This window comes from Lathamus discolor, unplaced genomic scaffold (assembly GCF_037157495.1).
Source record: "Lathamus discolor isolate bLatDis1 unplaced genomic scaffold, bLatDis1.hap1 Scaffold_125, whole genome shotgun sequence".
NCBI classification, from domain to species: domain Eukaryota; kingdom Metazoa; phylum Chordata; class Aves; order Psittaciformes; family Psittacidae; genus Lathamus; species Lathamus discolor.
This window is the reverse complement of record NW_027069154.1, coordinates 85988-108729: the sequence shown is the minus strand read 5'-3', so window position 1 is coordinate 108729 and position 22742 is coordinate 85988. Positions and strand designations below refer to the sequence as shown.

The 22742-nt window shown below is 50.6% G+C and overlaps 1 protein-coding gene across 2 annotated transcripts; it reads right to left on the bottom strand.

Annotated features, from left to right (window-relative positions):
- Positions 1 to 1768: 1768 nt before the first annotated feature.
- Positions 1769 to 22318, bottom strand: LOC136006261 (olfactory receptor 14A16-like). 2 transcript variants are annotated; one of them, XM_065664300.1, is made up of 2 exons: positions 22309 to 22318; positions 1769 to 2778 (listed from the first exon to the last, which is right to left on the bottom strand). In XM_065664300.1, exon 2 carries the CDS (start codon positions 2753 to 2755, stop codon positions 1781 to 1783), a length of 975 nt encoding a protein of 324 aa, XP_065520372.1. In that variant the 5' UTR covers positions 2756 to 2778; positions 22309 to 22318; the 3' UTR covers positions 1769 to 1780. The 2 variants fall into 2 exon arrangements, with proteins under 2 accessions (XP_065520372.1, XP_065520373.1); XM_065664301.1 differs by lacking the exon at positions 22309 to 22318 and adding an exon at positions 11931 to 11944.
- Between the last annotated feature and the right edge of the window lie 424 nt (positions 22319 to 22742).

The following is a 22742-nucleotide window of genomic DNA, read 5'->3' as shown; positions in this document are numbered from 1 at the left end:
CTAGCCAAAGAGGTATTCCGTACCACAGCACGTCATGCCCACTATATAAACTGGGGGCAGTTACCCAGAAGGGTTAGATCACTGCTCGTGCTGGGCTGGGTATCGGTCAGCAGGTGGTATACTCTTCCCTTGTTACTCACCTTATCATTAGCATTACTGGTGGTAGCAGTAGTGGTTTGTGTTGTACCGTAGTTACTGGGCTGTTCTTATCTCAACCCGTGGGAGTTACATTCTTTCCATTCTTTTCCCCATCCCTCCGGGACTGGGGAGGAAGAAGGGGGGGATGTGAGAGAGCAGCTGCATGGCTGACTGAGCTTAAACCACGACAGTGCTTTTTGGTGCCCAACGTGGGGCCTGGCAAGCTCAGTCAGTAGAGCATGGGACTCTTAATCCCAGGGCATGGGTCAGAGTAAACATTACTGAGCAGCAACTAAAAACATCGGTGTTATCAGTGCTGTTCTCAGGCTGAAAGTCAAAACACAGCACTGCACCAGCTACTAAGAAGGAGAAAAATGACTGCTACTGCTGAACCCAGGACACTTCATTTTTTATTTTATTTCAGCATAATTTTCATTACATTCTATTATAATATTATAACATTATAAAAACAAGTGAGGATTAGGGTCAGGAACAGGGGTTTACGTCAGGGTTTGGGGTTAGGGTTTAGGGTTTGTTTCAGGCCACAGCATCACAGCAGGGGGAGGACAAGGACATGAGGTGCTTGGGGGATGCCAGTGGTGTTTTGGGGGCTCTGGGGATGTTTTAGGGTGTCCATTAGGTGTTGTGCAGGTGGTTTGGAGGTTTTATTTAGGTCTCTCAGGGGTATTTCTGGGTGTTATGGTGGTGTTTTAGAGTGGTCCACTAGAGCACGTTGCTCCAAGTGCCTTCCAACCCGGCCTTGAACACAGCCAGCGATAGGACAGCCACAGCTTCTCCGGGTACCCTGTGCCAGTGTCCCACCACCCTCAAAAGGAACAACTTCCTCCAAATGTCCAACCTAAATCTCCCTTTTCTCAGCTTAAAGCTATTCCCCCTTGTCCTGTCACTGCACACCATTGTAAAAAGCCCCTCACCCAATTTCTTGTAGGCCCTGTTTAGATATGGGCAGATTGCTAAGACGTCTCCCTGGAACCTTCTCCAGGCTCAACACCCTCAGCTCTTTCAGCTTGTCTTCCCCAGAGACCTGCTCCAGCCCTCAGAGCACCTTTGTGGCCCTTCATAATCCCATCATTGTAGGATCAGAAGAGAACAGAGGCTGGAAGGGACCCCAGGAGGTCTCAAGTCCAACCTGTCAGAAAAAGGCTCAGAGCAAGTGGTTCAAGGCTTGATTCAGGCCGAGCTGGAAATCCCCAAGGCCAGAGACTGCACAGCCTCTCTGGGTGACCTGATGCAGCACTTGCCTGAGCCGATGGGAACAAGGTTTCCTTCTGTCCTGGCTGAACCTCTCCTCTGTCACTATCCCCCATCACCTTTAGTCCTCCCACCAGGCACCATGGACAGGAGCCTGGCTCTGTATTCAGAGCTGGAGCAGCCAGAAAGCTGATTTCATTCCCCTTCATTCCTGCCATGTGAGGACGTATCAAGAGAAGAAGTTTCTTCAGGATCATTTATTCCCCTTAAATAAAGTGAGAGACCACCACTGACACAAAGTGTGTGGCTCACACAACACGAGTGGCTACTTAAGCAGGAACAGATGGAAACTGACATTTCTATGAAGACAACATCATCACAAATTGAACCAGGAAAACAAATGTAAAGCAGCAAAGACAGACTTGGCTTCTCATGAACTACACTGGGAGCCCTTTGCAGAGGACAGCAGGCAGTGTGTGGCTGCTGAAACACATCCAGTCACCAGCTTCCTCACAGCATCCTTGAGCGCCTGGTTCCTCAGGCTGTAGATGAGGGGGTTCAATACTGGAGGCACCAGTGAGTACAGCACTGACACCACCAGATCCAGGGAAGGGGAGGAGATGGAAGGGGACCTCAGGTAGGCAAACGTGCCAGTGCTGACAAGCAGGGAGACCACAGCGAGGTGAGGGAGGCACGTGGAAAAGGCTTTGTGGCATCCCTGCTCAGAGGGGATCCTCAGCACAGCCCTGAAGATCTGCACATAGGACACCACAATGAACACAAAACAGCCAAGTACCAAACAGACACTTAGCACAAGGAGCCCAACTTCCCTGAGGTAGGAATGTGAGCAGGAGAGCTTGAGGATCTGGGGAATTTCACAGAAGAACTGCTCCACAGCATTGCCTCGGCAGAGGGGTAGTGAAAATGTATTGGCTGTGTGCAAAAGAGCACAGAGAAACCCAGTGCCCCAGGCAGCTGCTGCCATGTGCACACAAGCTCTGCTGCCCAGCAGGGTCCCATAGTGCAGGGGCTTGCAGATGGCCACGTAGTGGTCATAGGACATGGCAGTGAGGAGAAAATACTCTGCTGAAATGAATAAGAGAAAGAAAAAGACCTGTGCAGCACAACCTGTGTAGGAGATGGCCCTGGTGTTCCAGAGGGAATTGGCCATGGATTTGGGGACAGTGGTGGAGAAGCAGCCCAGGTCCAGCAGGGAGAGGTTGAGGAGGAAGAAGTACATGGGGGTGTGGAGGCACTGGTCGCAGGCTGTGCTGGTGATGAGGCCGTTGCCCAGGAGCGCAGCCAGGGAGATGCCCAGGAAGAGCCAGAAGTGCCAGAGCTGCAGCTCCCGCCTATCTGCGAATGGCAGGAGGAGGAAATGGGTGATGGAGCTGCCGTTGGACATCTGGTGCTTCTGGGCATGGGGCACTGTCAGAGGAGAAACAGGCAGTGACAGGTTACAGGAGACTGCTCAGGATAAAACCAGTTCATTTCCCATAAGATTTCTACAATCCCCTCAAGTTCAAATGCATTTCCCCATTCCTGGTGCTGGTGGCTGAGTGTCCTGGCAGAAGCACTGTGGCTTCAAGGACTCAGCTCTGTGCCGCTGCAGGGATTTTACAAAGCTGCTTTGTGAAAGCTCCTATACCCACGAGGGATGTCAGATGTATCAGAGGTTCAGTGCCTGCACTCACAACTATGAAGATGCTGGCTGCAGAGCAGAGCCTCAGCGTGACTTTGTTAGGAATTTCTCAGAAGTTTCTCATCTGACAAGTGCTATTGTAGGTGTAGAAATCCTATTTTTTGTAACTGCCCATGTGGTCAGTATTAGGACAGGACAGATGAAAGGGCTCAGCAGACCGTGGATTAGTGCATAGTCTGGAGAGCTGCAGAGTCCATCACTCTTGTTCCCAGCTGCCCTGCACTTGTCCTATTACTGCGCACACAGATAAATAGAGAAAAGGAGAAAGAATGAGATAAAGAACAACTGGTAGGGAGCCCTGCTGACTCAAAGGGCAGAACTTCACACTCCCAGCCCTTGGTGCAGCTGTGATAAACAGAGCAGGAAGCCAAGGACTCTGATGGCAGAGTGCCGACCCCAAGGGAAGGCTTTGTGCTCCCAAGGACCCTATGGGAGACCTGTGCCTGTCTGGGGGCAGGTCGCAAGCCCAGCAGGACAGGCAGAGCAGACAGGGAACTGCAGAGGAGATGTTCTAGTGAGACAGTCAGCTCCTTGCCCAGCACAGCATGGCCAGCAGCCACCTCCAGTGCCAGCCACCAAGAGAGCTGCCTGAACGTACCCTCGCCAGGGCCGGGCTGCACTTTCCCCCCACTCCCTGCCCATGTCTCTGCTGCCTGGAGCTGTCCCTGCCAGCAGCTGCTGCTCTGTGCCCAGCTCTGCTGCCTCTCAGGGCTCCCAGAGCCCATCCCATGGGCTGTGTGCTCAGCTGTGCCCTGCACACCCCTCCCGGCAGCAGGGCTCTGCCCAGGGGCATCTCTACCTGGGCAGCGGCTCAGGAGCAGCTCACACAAGTCCTGACAAGACGCTCGCTGCCTCCTCCAAAGCAGAGAAGTAAATTCCCAGCTCCCACTGCCCAGCCTGCCCACCAAGAGGGAAAAACATCAGAGCTCAGGATCCTTCCTTCTAAGGCAGACGGTGCCTCAGTGTCTTTCAGAAGGACCCTCTGCAAACGTGCTCAGAGCGATGTGGAGCTCTGAGCAGCCCTGACCCACCCAGCACCCTCTCCAGTGCACACAAATACTTTTCCTTTCCTGACAGGGGTTGTTCCTTCTCCCCCAGCTTCTCCCCCAGCGCCGTGGTGAGCTCCCGGGCAGGCTGAGTGCTTGCCCTGGCAGGCAGCAGAATCCCTGCCCAGCACACAGGGACCCTGCTCGCAAGGGCAGCGCTGGGCACCCCTGGCTGCACACCCACATTCACACCCTGCAGCCAGCCTTGGGACAAGGGACCTGCCTTGTCCTGGCCCTCGCAGGGCGCAGAGGGAAGCCCTGCTCTGCAGCACATCCTCCTTATCTACACAGAGAAACCAAGAGAGTGCTCCTGACAGATCCCATGGACTGTCCGAGGCAGCAGCTTGAGGAGATCCCTCCAGGAACCGCAGCTGCACTGCCCTGCACCCAGAGCCTTACCATGCACAGGGCTGGGAGTGTTTCTCCTGCAGGGAGCTCTCAGCATCCTCCACTGCCAAGTGCCTTTAAGCTCTCTGAGGCTCTCAGGTCTCCCCTGAGTGCCTGCAGGCAGTGCCCCAGCCCTGCTCCTGGGCAGAGCTGTCTCTCTGCAGCGCTGCCTGCTTGCCAGCATCTGTCTGCGTCCCAGGAGCCCGGCCCAGCTCAGCAGCAGAGGCCCAGCCCAAGGTGGCTCTGCCTCTGCCCCTCTGAGGTTCATCCAGGGCTCCCTGGGGCTCCAGGGGAACCCTATGGGAAAGAGCCTGAAGCAAGCACTGATGCTCCCTCCGTCAGCTGGAGACACACTGCCTTCCTGCAGTGCCGTTTCTGTGATGAGAGACAGACTTTGGTCTGAACATCAGCTTTTCTTAGAATTACAGAATCATTTAGACTGGAAAAGACTCTTAAGAACATTGAATCCAACCAATAACCAAACACTGTCAAGTCCACCACTGAGCCATGTCTTTAAGTGCTACACCTACATGTCTTTTAAATATCTCCATGTATATAAAAAGTCTTTTTATATACCTAAGAGGTCTTTTATATACCTCCAGGGATGGTGACACAACCACTTGTGCGGGCAGCCTGTTTCTTGTCCCATCATCAGACAGCACAGCCAGGCCAGCCCACGCTGGCATCTCCTTTACCCCTGCTGAAGGATGGGATTCAGCCCGGTTAGCTGAGGCATCTCATCCTGGGATTGTAGCCCTGAGACTGGAAGGGGTCTCAGCTCCCTCCCATGAACACCACAAACCCACACGAGGTCTCACTTCCTCCGAAGGTGAAATTGTACCACTGTGTAGATGAGGTCTTCATCAGAGGAGATTGCCCCACAGAGGCAGGGGAAGCAGCAACAGCACTGTGGGAAGCACTACACGATGTCAAAGTTCCACCTGGGTAATGTCAGAAACCAAGCAGAAAGCAGCAGATCAACGCTCCCACCCAGCTGGGTGTTGGCCACAAATTTACACATCCCAGTAGGGAGCAGCATGCACCAGTTTGAACCAGTACAGACCAATATAGGCCACTATGGCCCCAGATACTGCTGGGGGTTCAATAGACCCTACCGCAGGTCTTCCTGTTTGCAGCTGTGCTCAACTCCCAATCCCTCCCAGTGCTGCCACTACCTGCTGCAGGTGCTCCCAGTCCCTCCCAGTGCTCCCAGTCCCTACCACAGGTGCTCCTGCTCATCCCCCACACGGGCTGGGGGGATGCTGGAGGCTATGGGGGAGCTCATCCCGGTCTCTTTGGATCACAGCCCTGGAACCGCTGCTGCATGAGGTTGGTCCCTGCCTCTGTTCCCTGGCGGCACAGGCCGTGCTCATCCTCAGCAGCGCACCAGAGCGGCGGAGCAAACAAACCTGGACCAAGAAGCTCCGGAGACTGAAGGGCAGTGCCTCCACCGCCCCATTCCCTGCTCTCCATCTCCATCTATAGCATCCAGGCAGCACGGACACCCCAAACTCACCTTGCCCTGCTTCTCCTATGGGATACAGGGTCAGAGCCCCAAAAGAGAACAAAACCAGGCCCAAAAACACCCAAAACACCCCACACCCACTTTGCCCTGCTTCTCCTATGGGATACAGGGTCAGAGCCCCAAAAGAGAACAAAACCAGGCCCAAAAACCCCCAAAACACCCCACACCCACTTTGCCCTGCTTCTCCTATGGGATACAGGGTCAGAGCCCCTAAACACCCCAAAAAGAGCCCCAAAACAACCCCAAAACACCCCAAAACCACCTTGTCCCTATTCTCCTATGGGATACAGGGTCAGAGCCTCAAACCAGCCCCAAACCAGTCCCAAAACAGCCCAAAACAGCAAAAACAAAACATCCCCAAAGCATCTCAAAACCACCCACAAACCACAACAAAAACACCCCCAAGCCAGCTTGTCCAGCTTCTCCTATGACATACAGGGTCAGAGCCCCAAAACAGCGCCGAAACAGCACAAAGACAGCCCTCAAACACCCCCAAAACATCCCAAAACCACCACAAAACACAACAAAACCACCTTGTCCTACTTGTCCTATGGGATACAGTGTCAGAGCACAAAATCACCCAAAAAACACCCTAAAACACCCCTAAACCACCTTGTCCTCCTTCTCCTACGGAATACAGAGTCCAAAATGGGCCCCAAACCAACCCCAAACCAGCCCCAAAACACCCCAAAACCACCCCAAAACGACCTTGTCCTGCTTCTCCTATGGCATACAGGGTCAGAGCCCCAAAACAGCATCAAAACACACCAAAAAATCCCCCCAAAACCACCTTGACCAAAAAAATCAAATCCTCAAAACACCCCAAAAACACATTGACCTGCTTCTCCTATGGAATACAGGTCATAGCCCCAAAACAGTCCCAAAACAGACCAAAACCACACCCTAAAACCACCTTCTCCTGCTTTTAATATGGGATACAGGGCAGAGCCCCAAAACAGCATCAAAACACACCAAACCCCCCCCCCCAAAACCACCTTCTTCTGCTTCTCCTATGGTATAGAGGGTAAGAGCCCTAAACAAGCCCCAAAACAGCCACAAAACAAACTAAACACCCCAAACCAAAACCAAAACCACCTTGTCCTGCTTCTCCTATGGGATACAGGGTCAGACCCCAAAACAGCCCCAAAGCAGCACAATACAGCTCAAAACCTCCACCAAACGACCCCAAAACACTGCAAACCACTCCAAAACAACCTTGTCCTGCTTCTCCTATGGGATACAGGGTTAGACACCAAAACAGCACCAAAAAAGAGTCAAAACAGCCCAAAACAATACCCAAGACACCCAAAACCACCCCAAACCTCCTTCTCATGCTTCTCCTATGGGGTACAGGGTCAGAGCCACGTAACACCCCATAAACACACCAAAAACACACTAAAACATCCCAAAACAACCCAAAACCACCTTGTCCTGCTTCTCATATGGGATACAGGGTCAGAGCCCCAAAACGGCCCCAAAAGACCCCCCAAACACGCTAAAACACACCAAAACCACCCCAAAACCACCCCAAACCCACCTTGTCTTGCTTCTCGTATGGGATACAGGGTCAGAGCCCCAAGACAGCCCCAAAACTGCTGCAAAACAGCCCAAAACAGCTCAAAACCAAAACCACACCACCCCAAAACCACCTTAAAAAACACTAAAACACCCCAAAACCACATTCTCCTGCTTCTCCTATGGGATACAGGATCAGAGTCCCCAAACAGCCCCAAAACACCTCCAAAACACCCAGAAACCATCCCAAGAACACCCCAAAACCACCACAAAATTATCTTCTCCTTCTTCTCCTATTGCATAAAAAGTCAGAGCCCCAAACCAGCCCCAAACCAGCCCAATACCAGTCCCAAAACTCCCTAAAACTCCCCAAAACCACCTTGTCCTGCTTCTTTTTGGAATACAGGGTCAGAGACCAAAACTGTTCTGAAACACCCCAAAAACACTGAAAAAAATCCCCAAAACTCCCTAAACCACACTAAAAAAGCCTTGTCCTACTTCACCTATAGGATAAAGGTTCAGAGCCAGAAAATGCACCAAAACACCCCAAAACATCCCAAAACCACCCCAAAAACATCTTCTCCTGCTTCTCCTATGGGATACAGCTTCAGAGCGCCAAAACAGCCCCCCAACACACTAAAAAACTCCAAAACACCCCAAAATCACCTTGTCCTGCCTTTCCTATGGGATACAGTGTCAGAGCCCCAAAACATTGAAAAAACAGCCCTAAACCACCCCCAAAACACCGCAAAACCACCTTGTCCTGCTTCTCCTCTGGGAAAGAGGTTTAAAGCCCCAAAACAGCAACGAAACACCCGAAAACACCCCAAAAACCACCTTGTCCTGCTTTTCCTATGGATTACAGGGTCAGAGAACCAAAACAGCCGCAAAACAAACCAAAATCACCCCAAACACCCCAAAACCACCCCAAAATCACCTTGTCCTGCTTATCCTATGGGATACAGGGTCAGACCCCCAAAAAAGCCCCCAAAACACCCCAAAACCAGCTTGTGCTTCTTGTCCTATGGGAAAGAGGGTCAGAGAACCAAAACAGCCCCGAAACACACCAAAACCACCTTGTCCTGCTTCTCCTATGGTTTACAGGGTCAGAGAACCAAAACAGCCGCAAAACAAACCAAAACCACCCCGAAAACACCCCAAGATAACCTTGTCCTAGGGTCAGAGGCCTAATAAGAGCCCCAAAACACTCCAAAACACAGCAAAATCAACTTGTCCTGCTTCTTCTCTGGGATATAGGGTCAGACCCCCAGAACAGCCCCAAAACAGCCCCAAAACAGCCCAAACACACCCCCCAAAACCCCCAAACCACCTTGTCCTGCTTCTCCTATGGAATACAAGGTCAGAGACCAAAACTGTTTCAAAACACCACAAAAAAAAAAAGAAGCCCACAAAAATGCTCAAAACACCCCAAAACACCCCAAATTCACCTTGGCCTGCTTCTCCTATGGGATACAGCTTCAGAGCCTCAAAAAACCCCAAACCACCTCAAAACCATCTTAATCTTCTTCTTCCATGGGACACACTTTCAGCACACCAAAAAAGCCCCGACACACCCCAAAACATACCAAAATCCCCTAGTCCTCCTTCTCCTACGGAATACAGGGTCAGAGCCCCAAAAGAGCCCCCAAAGAGCCCAAAAGATCCCCTAAACAACCCCAAACAAACCCAAAACCATCCTAAAACACCACAAAAAAACACCTTGTCCTGCTTCTCCTATGGGATACAGGGTCAGAGCCCCAAAAGAGCCCAAAACACCTAAAAACCAACCCCAGACCACCCCAAAATCACATTCCCCTGCTTATGCTATGGCATACAGAGTCAGAGCCCCAAAACATTACTGAAACAGCCCAAACCCACCCCAAACCCACCCAAAAACCACCTTTTCCTGCTTCTCCTATGGGATACAGGGTCAGACCACAAAACCATGACAAAACCACACCAAAACCACCCTAAAACACACCAAAACTACCTTGTCATGCTTCTCCTATGGGATACAGGCTCAGAGCCCCAAACCAGCTCAAAACAGACCAAAAACACACCCAAACACCCCAAAACACAGCAAAAACCCCTCCAAACTACCTTGTTCTGCTTCTACTATGGGATACAGGGTCAGAGCCTCAAAAGTGCCCCAAAACAGCCCAAAATAGCTCAAAACAAACCCCAAAACACCCCAAAACAAACCAAAAACATCCTAAACCATAGCAAAACCATCTTGTCCTGCTTCTCCTATAGGATAAAGGGTCAGAGCCCCAAAACTGCCCCAAAACAGCCCAAAAGAGCTCAAAACAAACCCCAAACCACCCCAAAACATCCTGAAACACCACAAAAATCCACCTTGTCCTGCTTCTCCTATGGGATAAAGGGTCAGAGCTCCAAAACAGACCCAAAACACCCCAAAACTGCTCAAAATCAACTCTAAACCACCCCACAATCACCTTGTCCCGCTTCTCCTATAGCATACAGGGTCAGAGCCCCAAAACATTGACGAAACAGCCCCCAAAACCACCCCAAAACCACCCCAAAACCACCTTGCCCTGCTTATCCTATGGGATACAGGATCAGGACACAAAACCACGCCAAAAACACCCCAAAACCAACCTAAAACGTCCCAAAACTACCTTCTTCTGCTTCTCCTACAGTATACAGGATAAGAGTACCAAAACAGCCCCAAAACGCCACCAGAAAACTGAAAATCCACGCAAAAAACAACCCAAAACACACCAAAATGACCTTGTCATCCTTCTCCTATGGGATACAGGGCCAGAGCCGCAAAACACCCCATAAACTCCCCAAAAACACACTAAACCACCCCAAAACCACCTTGTCCTGCTTCTCCTATGGGATACAGCGTCAGAGCCCCAAAACACCCTAAACACACAAAAAACTACATAAAAAAAATCAAACACCCCAAAAACATGCCAAAACCAACCCAAAACAATCTTGACCTGATTCTCCTATGGGACACAATTTCAGTGCACCAAAGAAGCCAGAAACACCCCAAAAACACCTTGTCCTGCTTCTCCTATAGGATACAGGGTCAGAGAACCAAAACAGCCCCGAAACACCCCACAACACCCCAAAACCACCTTGTCCTGCTTCTCCTATGGGATACAGGGTTAGACGCCCAAAACAGCACCAAAATGGACCCAAAACAGCCCAAAACAACACCCAAAACACACAAAACCACCCCAAACCCTCCATGAGTCAGTACAGAGATAAAGTACTGGCCACTTTTCTCGTTCAGCGATGCTCAGGGCCAGCTGGTGGCTTTCACCTCGGCAAACTGACTCGATTCGCCCTCTCCTTCAGCAGTTCCTGCAACCTGTCGCCGAGGACTCCATACGGCTGCCTTCCATCTCCGATGCTTTCCCACAATACGGCAGGACCCATCAGTAAACAAGGCATACTGTTTTTCACTTTCTGACAGTTCGTTATATGGTGGGGGCTCTTCAGCACGCATCGCCTCCTCCTCTGCTGACATTCCGAAATCTTTGCCCTCTGGCCACTCCATGATGACTTCCAGAATGCCTGGACGACTGGGATTTCCTATTCGAGCGCGTTGTGTAATTAGTGCAGACCATTTACTCCACGTAGCATCAGTTGCATGTCTCTTTTCCTTCGTCTCTGATCTTCACCTGTGGCTGGAGTCTAAAAGAGGGTAAGAGCTTCTTTGCAAATGATTTTCTGCCTTTTGCGTCATGCAGATTTTTAATTCTTTATCGCTTCATCCATTATTTTCTCTTTTTGACAGCCTGTGCCTGCCTTACACGATCTCTATTTTAAAGCATGGCAAAATAAACAGCAGTTCCTCATTTGCATGAGCTTCTAGGACAGTGACAGATACTCTTGAGCTCTGAGACCTGTGCTTGTCTACTCAAAAGCCCCTGCTGACCACAGTGACAAAACCAGCTTTTTGTCCCCTTAATTCCTCTGCCGCCCTGCACAGGCAGCACTATGTGCAGCACCGAAAAGCAAGGTGCCCTGTAACTGGGCTCAAGTACCACAAGAACTTCAACAGCTGCCCAGATGAGCCTTTCTGCCGTCGTGGCATTTCCTTCATGTCAACAGCTTGGGCTGGGTTGGGTGCTCACAGGTTTTGGAAGGCACAGTTTGCGCTGTAAAGCATTTCTTATCAGTGATGATTCAAGAGCAAGAAAGAGCTCAGCTTGACCCAATCACACTCCAAGTGTCCATGGATGGCTCTCCAGAAAAAATTATGATAAATCTTTATACTTTCAAACTGTTTAAAACTGAATGGATGCCACTGCCAGGTAAGAGCCAGCACCTTGCGATCTTGCCACAGAACACTTTTCAGACTGGGGTTGTGATTTCACGGGAATGCTTACAATCTGCTAAGGTGTGTGTAAGAAATAGAACCACTCACAAGGCCTGCTTGGAATGATCATCGAAGGACAATCGTCATCACGTAGGGCTTCACCAACAGACTAAAAAGAGGAAAACCGGGAACGCTGAATACGTAGCAGAATTAACTACGTGGGTTTTGTTTCCCACACACTCTGAGAAAATGCCCCAAACTGGACTCTGTAGCCTCCTCCCCAAACTTGACTGGTGGACCTGCAAGACACAGTCATGATGTGAGAATCCAGCCTCTCAGTGTGATTTGGGAAAAGACTATTCTTAACTTTTCTAGTGACAAAAAAGAAAGACCTCTTCACTTTGCATCGGCAGATAAGGCAGTAATGACTGGGCGATTGCTCCTTGCCTCGCCCTTACTTTTCTCTTAGAGAGTAAGAATTTAACACAACTAACATAGCTGAATTGCAGGGTGGTTTAGAGATGGGAGAAATAACACAGTACATTTGAGTCCAAAATCAGTTCCACGAAAGACAGACTTCTTTTCCTAGCTAAATTACTGAGGAGCTCTACATAACACAGGAGCCTTAAGAACTGGTTTGAGACACTACTCGACTGCTGTGGAGCACTTAAGTACTAAAGGATACTTGCCACAATACCGCAACCACATGGGTAGCTGCAGATTCTCTTTAAGCAAATAGTAATCACTGAAAGAGTTAGGGATCTGATGTGCATACAAGACCTTCATCCCTTACCAAATCACTGAAAACATATGTATGGGACAACTCCTTATATGGTGAAATCAGAATAATTCAAAGCTTTGCTGTAGCTCAGGAAAATCATGCGTATTACACATTGCTTGATGAAAACACATGTATTCCATCACCTCCTGATACACGCAGACCTTGTGAGGACCCCTAAAACCAGGTCTGCAGAACTGCCTCAAGTAATTCCACTGATCGCGTTTGTATCTGTAGGAAGCCTGAACATCAGTGTAGGTCACAAACCTGCCTGGGAACTTTGAGACACAAAGCTGCAAGAAAAGAAGGGACACGGGGGTAGAGAAGGGTAAGGAAAGTCAGCGCAATCAAAAAGCAAGAGAAAAGGCCACCTGCAAAACTGCCCTCTTTTATGGAATTGCCTTCAGTAATGCTTACTGCAGCATTTGGGAAGGGACACAATGCACTTGCGAGTGCATTTTGAAGGATATGAATTTTTAAAACAAACAAACGTATGTCTACCTCTTAAGCACCATGATTAAAAGGCAATCTCGGTATTTCACTCACCTGTCTTATAGGGCACTGTAGGTTTATTAACACTACGGGGCTGGCACATTCCAGAATGCTGAAGTGAAACAAAATGGTCTTGTTCCTATGGAAGTGGACCTAAGTAATGTTATGATTAAGGGTGCTTGTACATCCTACCATTCAAAACCTGACAGCATGGATTGATATTTAAATTCTACCATTGTGATTGGTGATACTGCCCACACAAAACAAACAAACAAAAACAAACCCAAACAAATCCCAAGCAGACCCTGGGTCTTTCATGCCAAGACATCTCCAAAACCAGAAGCATTTGGTCTAAAGAAGTATGTGAGCTAAAGACTGCTAACTTTTGAGAAGGTGTTTTCACAGAACGCTTTTAAGCTGAAACAACCCAGGCACTGTTACAGGCATCTGTAGCCCTGCCTCTGAGAAGTGAGGTCTGTAAAACACCCCCGCAAAAACTCTGGGGCTCCCCTGCTTGCACTGAACACACTGCGTGTGCACTGCGGGCAAAATCACTATGGGCAAATGCTACACTGTGAAAGCTGCCTGTTTCTGCCTGGTCAGAAGGAGGCACCAAAATCAACCAAAAGCTCTTTACGGCTGAAACCTTAAAGCAGCTGGCCAGGAAACAGAACCATAATAATAGCATCTGCTCCTAACCCTGACAAACCTCCTGTGATGGAAAGTAGGGACAGCCTGAGGACTTTGCACCCCAGATCCTCACACTTGACAGCTTCAGGAATTTCACTGCACAGTCAAGTTCCCTTTAAAACTGGGGTTAGCTCAACTGCCTGACATTTTACAAGGTCAAACTGTTTTCACCAGGGTCCGTTCTACGGTGCACTGGTAACAAACCACGCATCCTGCCAAAACCGGTTTCACTAACATTAGCTGTGATTTCTTCAAATCCACAGAGTAAACTTTTGGACTGAAATGTCAGCGCTCTTCAACAGCTTCTTCACAGTGCTCATGACTACTCCTCAGTGAGACTGCTCTGAATGCTTGCTCCAAGCACAAGACTCAAAACACAGAGACTGCGACCACTTTCCCAGGAAAACTTCTCACACTAAAGCCTTAGAGACGCAGGAAAACCATAGTCCTGGGTTAGCCTTTCACAGTGCTTACTTTCCGGACGTCAGAAAGCCCTGACAATGGCAGCAGGGAAGGCACGACGAGCGCATCCCACACCTCCACTTTCAGGGACCAGAGGGACTTGTTCAGAGGGGCCTCCTGGCCTACTGCCACAAACACTCCTGCTTTCCCAGTAGGATGCGGTATGTCTCTTTTGGCCTGTATTTTTATGAGAAACTCCTCAACGTAGCCAGGACGCGCCAAATTGCAGTCTCAGCAGCTGTACTATTCTCCAGCTATCGTAGAGATGGAGGGACATTTGTGGATAGGAACTGGAAATCACATTGTAAAAAACAACCAAAGGGAAGTCTTGATTAACAAAGAGAAAGAAGGAATGGGAGTGTAACAAAGCAGAAGAAGGAATGGGAGTGGATGATAACAGAGACGCACGTCTGGCTACACACCACACAGTGCACGGACACTGTGGGTCTGAGGCTCCCAAACCCACCTGCCCACTGCTTCGTACTGACCTCAGAGGGCAGAAGGGCAAATTGGGAGTGAGAAGGGGAGCAGAGAAGGGGTGCAGTGAGGGGAACACACAACACAACTTTTGCTCCTAGTTTTTCCTCTTCAGGAAGCTGGCCTCTCCAAAACCTGCTGTGAAGAATCTCAGAGGGTGGAACAGGTCTTCTTACACCATTTAGTCTCTTTCCTCTGTAACAAAAAACTTGGGAGGATATGAAGTCCTAGCTCTGCCTCTGTTCCACTCCCCATCTCCTGCTCCTTCCCTTCTGAATGCCCCTTGGACAGAGGCTTCCTCATGTTTTCTCCCCCTTAGTAAACTACATGGGAAAAGAAAGAAAAAGCAGAGAGCTGTTGCCAAACACTAGCTTCAGGTTTGCTTCCAGCAGAGCCTCCAGCTTCCTGACAGAAACAACGGCATAAAGGGTGCCTAATACTTACTTTCTAAAAGGGAGAAGTTGAGGGGAAAAAAACAAACTGCCTTTACAATTCTGTGTCATAAAGCACTTATATTTTCCAGAGGAAACATCGATGCAACATCTTTCCTTCCTGAGCAGCTATTTCCATGCAGAAGGGCTCTGTTGAGATCAACGGATTCATTTCACTCTCACAATTCAGGATTTAAAAGCACTGGGAAAGAGAGACAAGCAAAGCAAGCCACTCAGCAGGTATCCCAGGGAAGCTGTGCTTACAGCTGCCTGCTCCCACACCTCAGTCTCCTCTCTACTGCCACTGCCTAAACACCAGAAATAAAACCCCAAGAGCTTCTCCTTCTGGTCTTTTCTGTTACTTGGTGCATGTTGAGAACAAGTAAGAACCAGGCAGCAACGCTTTAGGACTACTCTTGCTCCATGGTGGATAAACGAATTCATGATCCAAACTTGGGTAGTTAGAAGCTGTGCCCTTAGTGATGTCATCTATAAGCTACGTTGATCCTTTACCAAAAAGATCCTCTGAATGATGAAAACAACTGCATTTACTGTGAGGGTGGGGAGGCCCTGGCGGTGTTCAAGGCCAGGTTGGACGAAGCCTTGGGTGGCACGGGCTACTGAGTGGTGTCCCAGCCTGTTGGAAGTGGATGATCTTAAGGTCCTTTCCAACCAAAACCATTCTATGATTCTATGAAAAGAAAATGGCAGGTTCCCAACGGGGAAAAATCAGGCATGAGAGAGAAACACTGCTGGCTTTGCATATTGGGGATGAGGCTTTGCAGTATTAATGTTTTGTAATACTAAGACTTTGAATATTGGGGCTGGGGCTAAGTTGCTAAGGGAACGAAACAAAGGGTTTGAAATACCATGACTTAAACAGGCACGCTCTGTGCTTAAAGACAACGTCATCTTTGGGCAACAGACATGCTCTGTGGTGCAAAAGAACGCTATTCTTGTACAGCCTATGAAGCTAAACCGCTGCAAACTGCTGGTTTAATATTCACAATATTAAAGCTTTAAGATCAATATTAAGGCCTTGCAATACTAAGATTTTTCAATACTGGCCATGGGGCTAAGTTACTAAGGGAACAAGACAAAGGGTTTGAGACACCATAACTTAGAAAGACACACTCTGTGGTTAAAGACAGGATCGTCTTTTGGATGAAAGACAAACTCTGTGGTTAAAAACAATGTCTTTGTACAGCCTGGGAAACTAAGCAGGTGCAGGCTGGTTACACAGGAAGTTGGGGTACCACATCTCTGCCAGAAAGTTACCAAATCAAACCATAAAAGGAGATAAATAAATAAGAGGAAGGGGCGTACGAAATCGAGTAAGGGACCTTCAAGCTCCTCCAGCTCCAACCCCTGCCACGGGCAGGGACACCTTCCACTGGAGCAGCTTGCTCCAAGCGCCTGTGTCCAACCCGGCCTTGAACACTGTCAGGGATGGGGCAGCCACAGCTTCTCTGGGCACCCGGTGCCAGAGCCTCACAGGGAAGAGCTTCTGCATCATATGAAATGAAATTAAATCCTGTTTCCACTTGTTACCTTTGTGTGTCTTGAAATTGTTTCTGGAGCTGAAAAAACACTTGAGCTTTCAGGCAAACAACAGCCTCATCATGCGATTCATGGCAGTGAAGGGAACGGCACAGCCCAGCACAGCCCAGCAGAGAAACATAGAATAGTTTGGATAGGGGGGGACCTTAAGATCATCCAGTTCCAACCCCCTGCCATGGGCAGGGACACCTCACCCTAAACCATGTCACCCAAGGCTCTGTCCAGCCTGGCCTTGAACACTGCCAGGGATGGAGCATTCACAACTTCCCCAAGCAACACATTCCAGTGCCTCAACACCCTTACAGTAAAGAACTTCCTCCTTATATCTAACCTGAACTTCCCCTGATTAAGTTTGAACCCATCACCCCTTGTCCTGTCACTACAGTCCCTAACGAAGAGTCTATCCCCAGCATCCTTATAGGCCCCCTGTAGATACCGGAACGCTGCTATGAGGTCTCCACACAGTTTCTCTTCTCCAGGCTGAACACCCCCAACTTTCTTACCGTCTTCACAGAGGAGGTGCTCCAGCCCCTGATCATCCTCACAACCCTCCTCTGCACTTGCTCCAACAGCTTCATGTCCTTTTCATCTTGAGGACACCAACACGTGCTGTAGCACAGCATAAGACAGCACAGCACCTCATGGAATGTGATGGCATAGCAAAGCATGCCATAGTACAGCACAGCACAGAACAGCATAGCACAGACCAGCAAAGTATAGCATAGAATCGCATGGGATGGCATAGCACAACATAGCACAGCAGAGCAGAGCAGAGCATAGCACAGACCAGAAGAGCATAGACTAGCTCATTGGAAGGGACCTACAACCACCACCTAGTCCAACTGCCTGACTAATTCAGGGCTGACCAAAAGCCAAAGCATTGTCCAAATGCCTCTTCAACACTGTCCTGGGTTTACCAGGAGCCGTTTTGCTCCTTCTTAGTAACTGGTGCAAGCTCTGTGTTTTGACTTCCAGCCTGGGCAGAGAGCTGACAGCCTTGGGGCATCAACCACCTCTCTAGGAAGCCTGTGCCACCCCCTGAACACCCTCTCTGTGAAGAAATGCTTCCTTCTATGAAGTGCGAACCTCCCCTGACTCCCAGGTCTCCTGTCCCTGGATCCCAGGGAGAAGAGATCAGCACCTCCCTGGGCTTTTAGATCCTGACAACAGTTTTGCTTCTCTTCGTTTACCAGCATGTGTATAAACTCAAACCAGTGTTCATAGACAAAGTACGCATTCATTTAGCCTTGTGGATTCCCTGGCATGCCTGGATTCCATTTCTAAGTAGCATCTTGCCATAAGGTGACACAGAGGTCTCCAAAAAAAAACCTGAAAAGAAGGAAAAGCTCTGGAGTCAAAGGGAACACACAGTTAGAACTGACTGAAGTAAGTGAAAGGCAGAGCAAAAGCATCCCCTTCCTGTCTGCTCCGACTGTACCTGGTTCGGGTTATGGGGAGCCACAGGGAGGGTGGAAGCCTCTCATCTCTCTTTACAAGTGTTCTCTCTCTTGCTGTAAAAGCACTGCAGGCTCAGGTGCTTCTGGTGTCAGAGCCACACTTGGTGTGATTCTTAAAGCCAATCCGCATCTGGTCTGAAGTGGGGGGAGTAGATTTTAGTTTTCTTTCTAATACACATATTTCTGTATGTGTTTTAGAGCAGAATCTGGAGCTTGGTGTGGTGGGCATAAATCCCTGGAAAGCTTGCCAATTATTGCTGCACAGCTGTCCTGGGTTCAGCTCTAACAGTTCTCTTCCTCCTTCTTAACAGCCAACCTCAAAGGAGTTCAGATTTTTTTATAAAGGGTGCACAAAAGCTTTGATTATTTCTTCATTGTCTCACCTTTTGGTGTTTAGGTTTTGTTGTTTTGTTTTCTTGGGGTTTTTTTTTTGTTTGTTTGTTTGTTTTGGTTTCTTTTGTCCCAATTCTTGTGCAGTATTATCTTAGGGTTGTATGAAACCTTCATGGAGATCCTACTGCCCTGACAGCAGAGTATCCCCAGATGCGCTGGGGAATCCCAAATGTGGTTGTACACAGGGTTCTCACACCCTTCAAACAGTCACATACCACACACTTGGACTAAGCACTAGCACCCTCACTACCAACTACTAGTCCTAGTCAAAGTCTGCCAGGCGCTCATGCTGCTTCTGCTGCGGTCCTGCTCTTGTCTAGTGATGCAGATGTCCCTGGACCAGTCCTGCAGGAGATACTGATTAATGCTGTGCGGGACTGTGGGAGGGTTTCAAAGTCATGCTGGAGGGGCTGGGACTCTGCCACTGTTTCTGCTGTGCTGCAAAACCCCTTCTCCTTCACAGACAGCTCTAAGATACCCGAAAGAAAAGTCCTAGATCCAGGGCTGGCCTGAAGCTTCCAGTAAAAATCCACTGCCTCGTCACGTTACAGTGCACATGGAAACATATAGACACACATATACAAATAAAAGAGATGTGGCACTGCAGCCACTCCAACCCCTACAACAGGCACCGCAACTACTACCTCAGCAAGAGGTGGCACAGCTATTTCAATGCCAGCAACAGGCACTGAGGCTACTCCAACGCCTGTGACAGGCACTGCCCAAAGGTGACTGACGAGCTTTTGGTAGCGCTGTCTTGGAGACAGAGGAAATGCAGCAGCTCTCCGCCTTGCCTGGTCTCTCACAGGATCCTTCTGTGGTGGGGTTGATGAAGGTAGAACAGCAAGTGCCCATCACCACCACAGCAGTGCACCGGCGGCAATATGGCACCAACCGATACTCCCTGATTGCCATCCAGGAGCTGATCCATTGATTGGAGAGCCCAGGAGTGCTCAGCAGGTCCCACTCACCCTTTAATAGCCCCACAGGGCCCGTGCACAACCCACATTACAGTCTGATTGTAAGCTCTATCAAGTGACCCAAGGAAGAACAATTTCAAATGGGGCCCTGAGCAACAACAAGCCTCTGAACAAATTCAACAGGAGATAGTTTATGCCCTTGGGCCAGTCCGGACTGGGCAAGATGGGAAATGTGCTCTGCACCCCAGCCGCGCAGAATGGGCCTACCTGGAGCCTCTGGCAGAAAGCTCCAGGGGAGACTCGAGGTCGAACCCTCGGCTCTTGGAGTCGGGGACACACAGGATCCAAGGCTGGTTGTAGCCCACCTGAACAAGAGATACTGGCAGCCTCTGAAGGGGATCGAGCTGCTTCAGAAGTGACTGGCGCTGAAGCACAGCTCCTCCTGGCACCCCGCTTGCCCGTGCTGGGCTGGATGCTCAAAGGGAAGGCCTACACGTCATACAACTGATGCTACAGGGATTAAGGAAGGGGGTTGCACTGATGACACAACGAGCTCAGATAGAAATCCCAGTTGTCCAGGAATCCTGGAAGTGACCGTGGACTGGCCAGAAGGCACCGATTTTGGAATGTCACCAGAGAACAGATGCTGAAGAAGCCCCACCACATAATGAATGAGAAAAATCTCCAGTGCTTTATCTCTACTTCCTCATGGATGGTGGCAAGTGCCCTGTGGGGGTGGTTGCAGTAATGGAAGCAGAGCAACTGGCAGCGCAGAGGGAAACCCATCTGGGCTGCTGCACTGTGGCAAGATATCGCTGCCCAGATGCAGAACCTGGTGGTGAAGGTATGCCATGGAGATGCTCATGTACCCAAGAGTCGGGCCACTGAGGATTATCAGACGATGGCTGAAGTACAAATACGGGGAGGCCTGGCACATTCGCTGTATCACACTCCCACCAACCCACCAAGGCAAGCGCCGTGTGCTTACCGTGGTGGAAGCAACCACCGGGTGGCCGGAAACATACGCTGTGCCCCACAACACTGCCCGGAACACTATCCTGGGCCTTGAGAAGCAAATCTCGTAGCAACACGGCACCCCAGGGGGAACTGAGTCAGACAATGGGACTCATTTCCAGAACAACCTTAGACACACCTGGGCCATGAGCATGGCATTGAGCGGCTATATCACATCCCCCACCATGAACCAGCCTCTGGGAAAGTCCAGTGGTACAATGGGCTGCTGAACACCACACTGAGAGCAACGGGTGGTGGGACTTTCAAACACTGGGATACACTTAGCAAAGGCCACCTGGTTGGTCAACACCAGAGGAGCTGCCAACAGGCCTGACCCAGCCCAGTCACAACTTTTACATACCATAGAGGGAGATAAAGTTCCCGTGGTGGCATAAAGGGTGTGCTGGGGCAACCAGTCCTGGTTATCGCTGCTTCGAGCAAAAGAAAACCCGCTTGTGGGATTGCTTTTGCTCCAAGAGCTGGGGGCATTTGGTGGGTATTGCAGGAGGATGGGGAAGTCCGGTGTGTACCTGAAGGAGATCTGATTTGGGGTGAAAAGAGCCAGTGAATTGAACTTTATGATGCTGTCTAATACTGAATTCCGTGATCGCCTCCATGGCGGCTGAACACCCATCACTGCGCGGGACACCTTGTGGCCTCTGTCCCCACCGCTCTGGGTTTGAGGATCTGAACCTGACTCCCTTGATCACCACACTGATGAAGAATGGACTTTGATCCGAATGGACAGGTGCCGCGGTGATGGAATCGGAACTGGCTTCAGCATCCAACAACCCAACACCACACCCCATCCATCTTTCCTGCCTGGAGACACTGCTATGGCAGATGGAGCCCCAAGCCATGGCCTGAATGAATTCAACGGACTTTTGTAGGGATGGTCCGTAGACTAAGGGAGTGATATCTCTGTGGGGGTGTGTAGATATATGTATATGTGTAAGTCTCAAAAGACGGGAAAGATGACGGTGGGAAGCGGGAGGCCCGGCATGACACAAATGCTGTGGAATAAGGGGTGGATACTGTCCTGGTTGTGGCTGGGACAGTGCTCGTTTGCTTTCTAGTACCTGGTGCACTGCTGTGTTTTGGCTTTATTCCAAGAGCAATGCTGACAACACACTGACCTTTTAGTTGTATATAAACCGGGGGGAGTTATTCGGAAGGGGAGGATCACTGCTCGGGTCGGGCTGGGTATCAGTCAGCGGGTGCTGAGCAAGTGTCTTGGGCATCACTTGTGTTTATTGGGCTTTTTTTCCTTTTCCCTTTCTTTCCTCTCCTCTTGTTTTTCCCGTTACCATTATTACCACTATTACCAGTACTAGTGCACTGTGCTTCGGTTATTAAACTGTTCTTATCTGCACCCTCGGGGTTTTCATCCTTCCGTCCCTCCTCCCCATCCCGCCCCAGGAGCCAAAACCTGGCTCAGGGTCAGCGGCACCTCTGCCCCCTCCTGGGTGCCGGGGATCGGCTGCCCCAGCAGCACCTCCCCCCGGGGGGAAACAGCCCCCAGGCCCCCCACAACAGCCCCGCTCCATCCCCAGGGCCGTGTGGCCGGGGCGGGCACGGAAAGGTCCGGGAACCCCCACAGCTCCAGCCCCCACGGCCCGGGCTCGCAGCACCCCATACTCCCAGGCAACTCGCAGCCCCACTGCCCAGCGCTCGCACCCGCCCCCCGCATTCCCCAGCACCCCCGCAGCGCCCGGCCCCACTGCCCAGAGCCTCGGGGGGCCGCAGACCCCAGCCCCGCTCCCCGGGCTCTGCAGCGCCCCCCAGACCCGCGCCGCGCCCGCTCGCCCTCACCCCGCGCCCGCTCGGCCGCCGCCATTGCCGGGAGCAGCTCCGCCTCACGCCCTGGGCCCGCCTCCGCCAATCAGCGCACGGCTCCCCGCGCGGGGCGCGCTGGGAGCTGTAGTCCGGGATCCGGCACATGCGCAAGGCGCAGCCGGTACGAGGCAGAGGGGAGGGGGCGCAGCTGGACCCCCGAGCGGGATCCCACAGGCACCGGATGGGCTGGGGCGAAGGGACCTGGAAGCTCCTCCAGCTCCAAGCCCCTGGGTCCAACCTGGCCTTGAACACTGCCAGGGACGGGGCAGCCACAGCTCCTCTGGGCACCCTGTGCCAGCGCCTCACACCCTCACAGGGAAAACCTGCCTGAGATCTCATCTCAATCCATCTTTGTGGAAAGGAAAGGAGGAAAGGAGGAAAGGAGAGGACAGGGGAGGACAGGGGAGGGG

Bases quoted from the DNA above. Each gene is read 5' to 3' on its own strand.
- LOC136006261 (XM_065664300.1), bottom strand. From the start codon at position 2,755: ATGTCCAACGGCAGCTCCATCACCCATTTCCTCCTCCTGCCATTCGCA.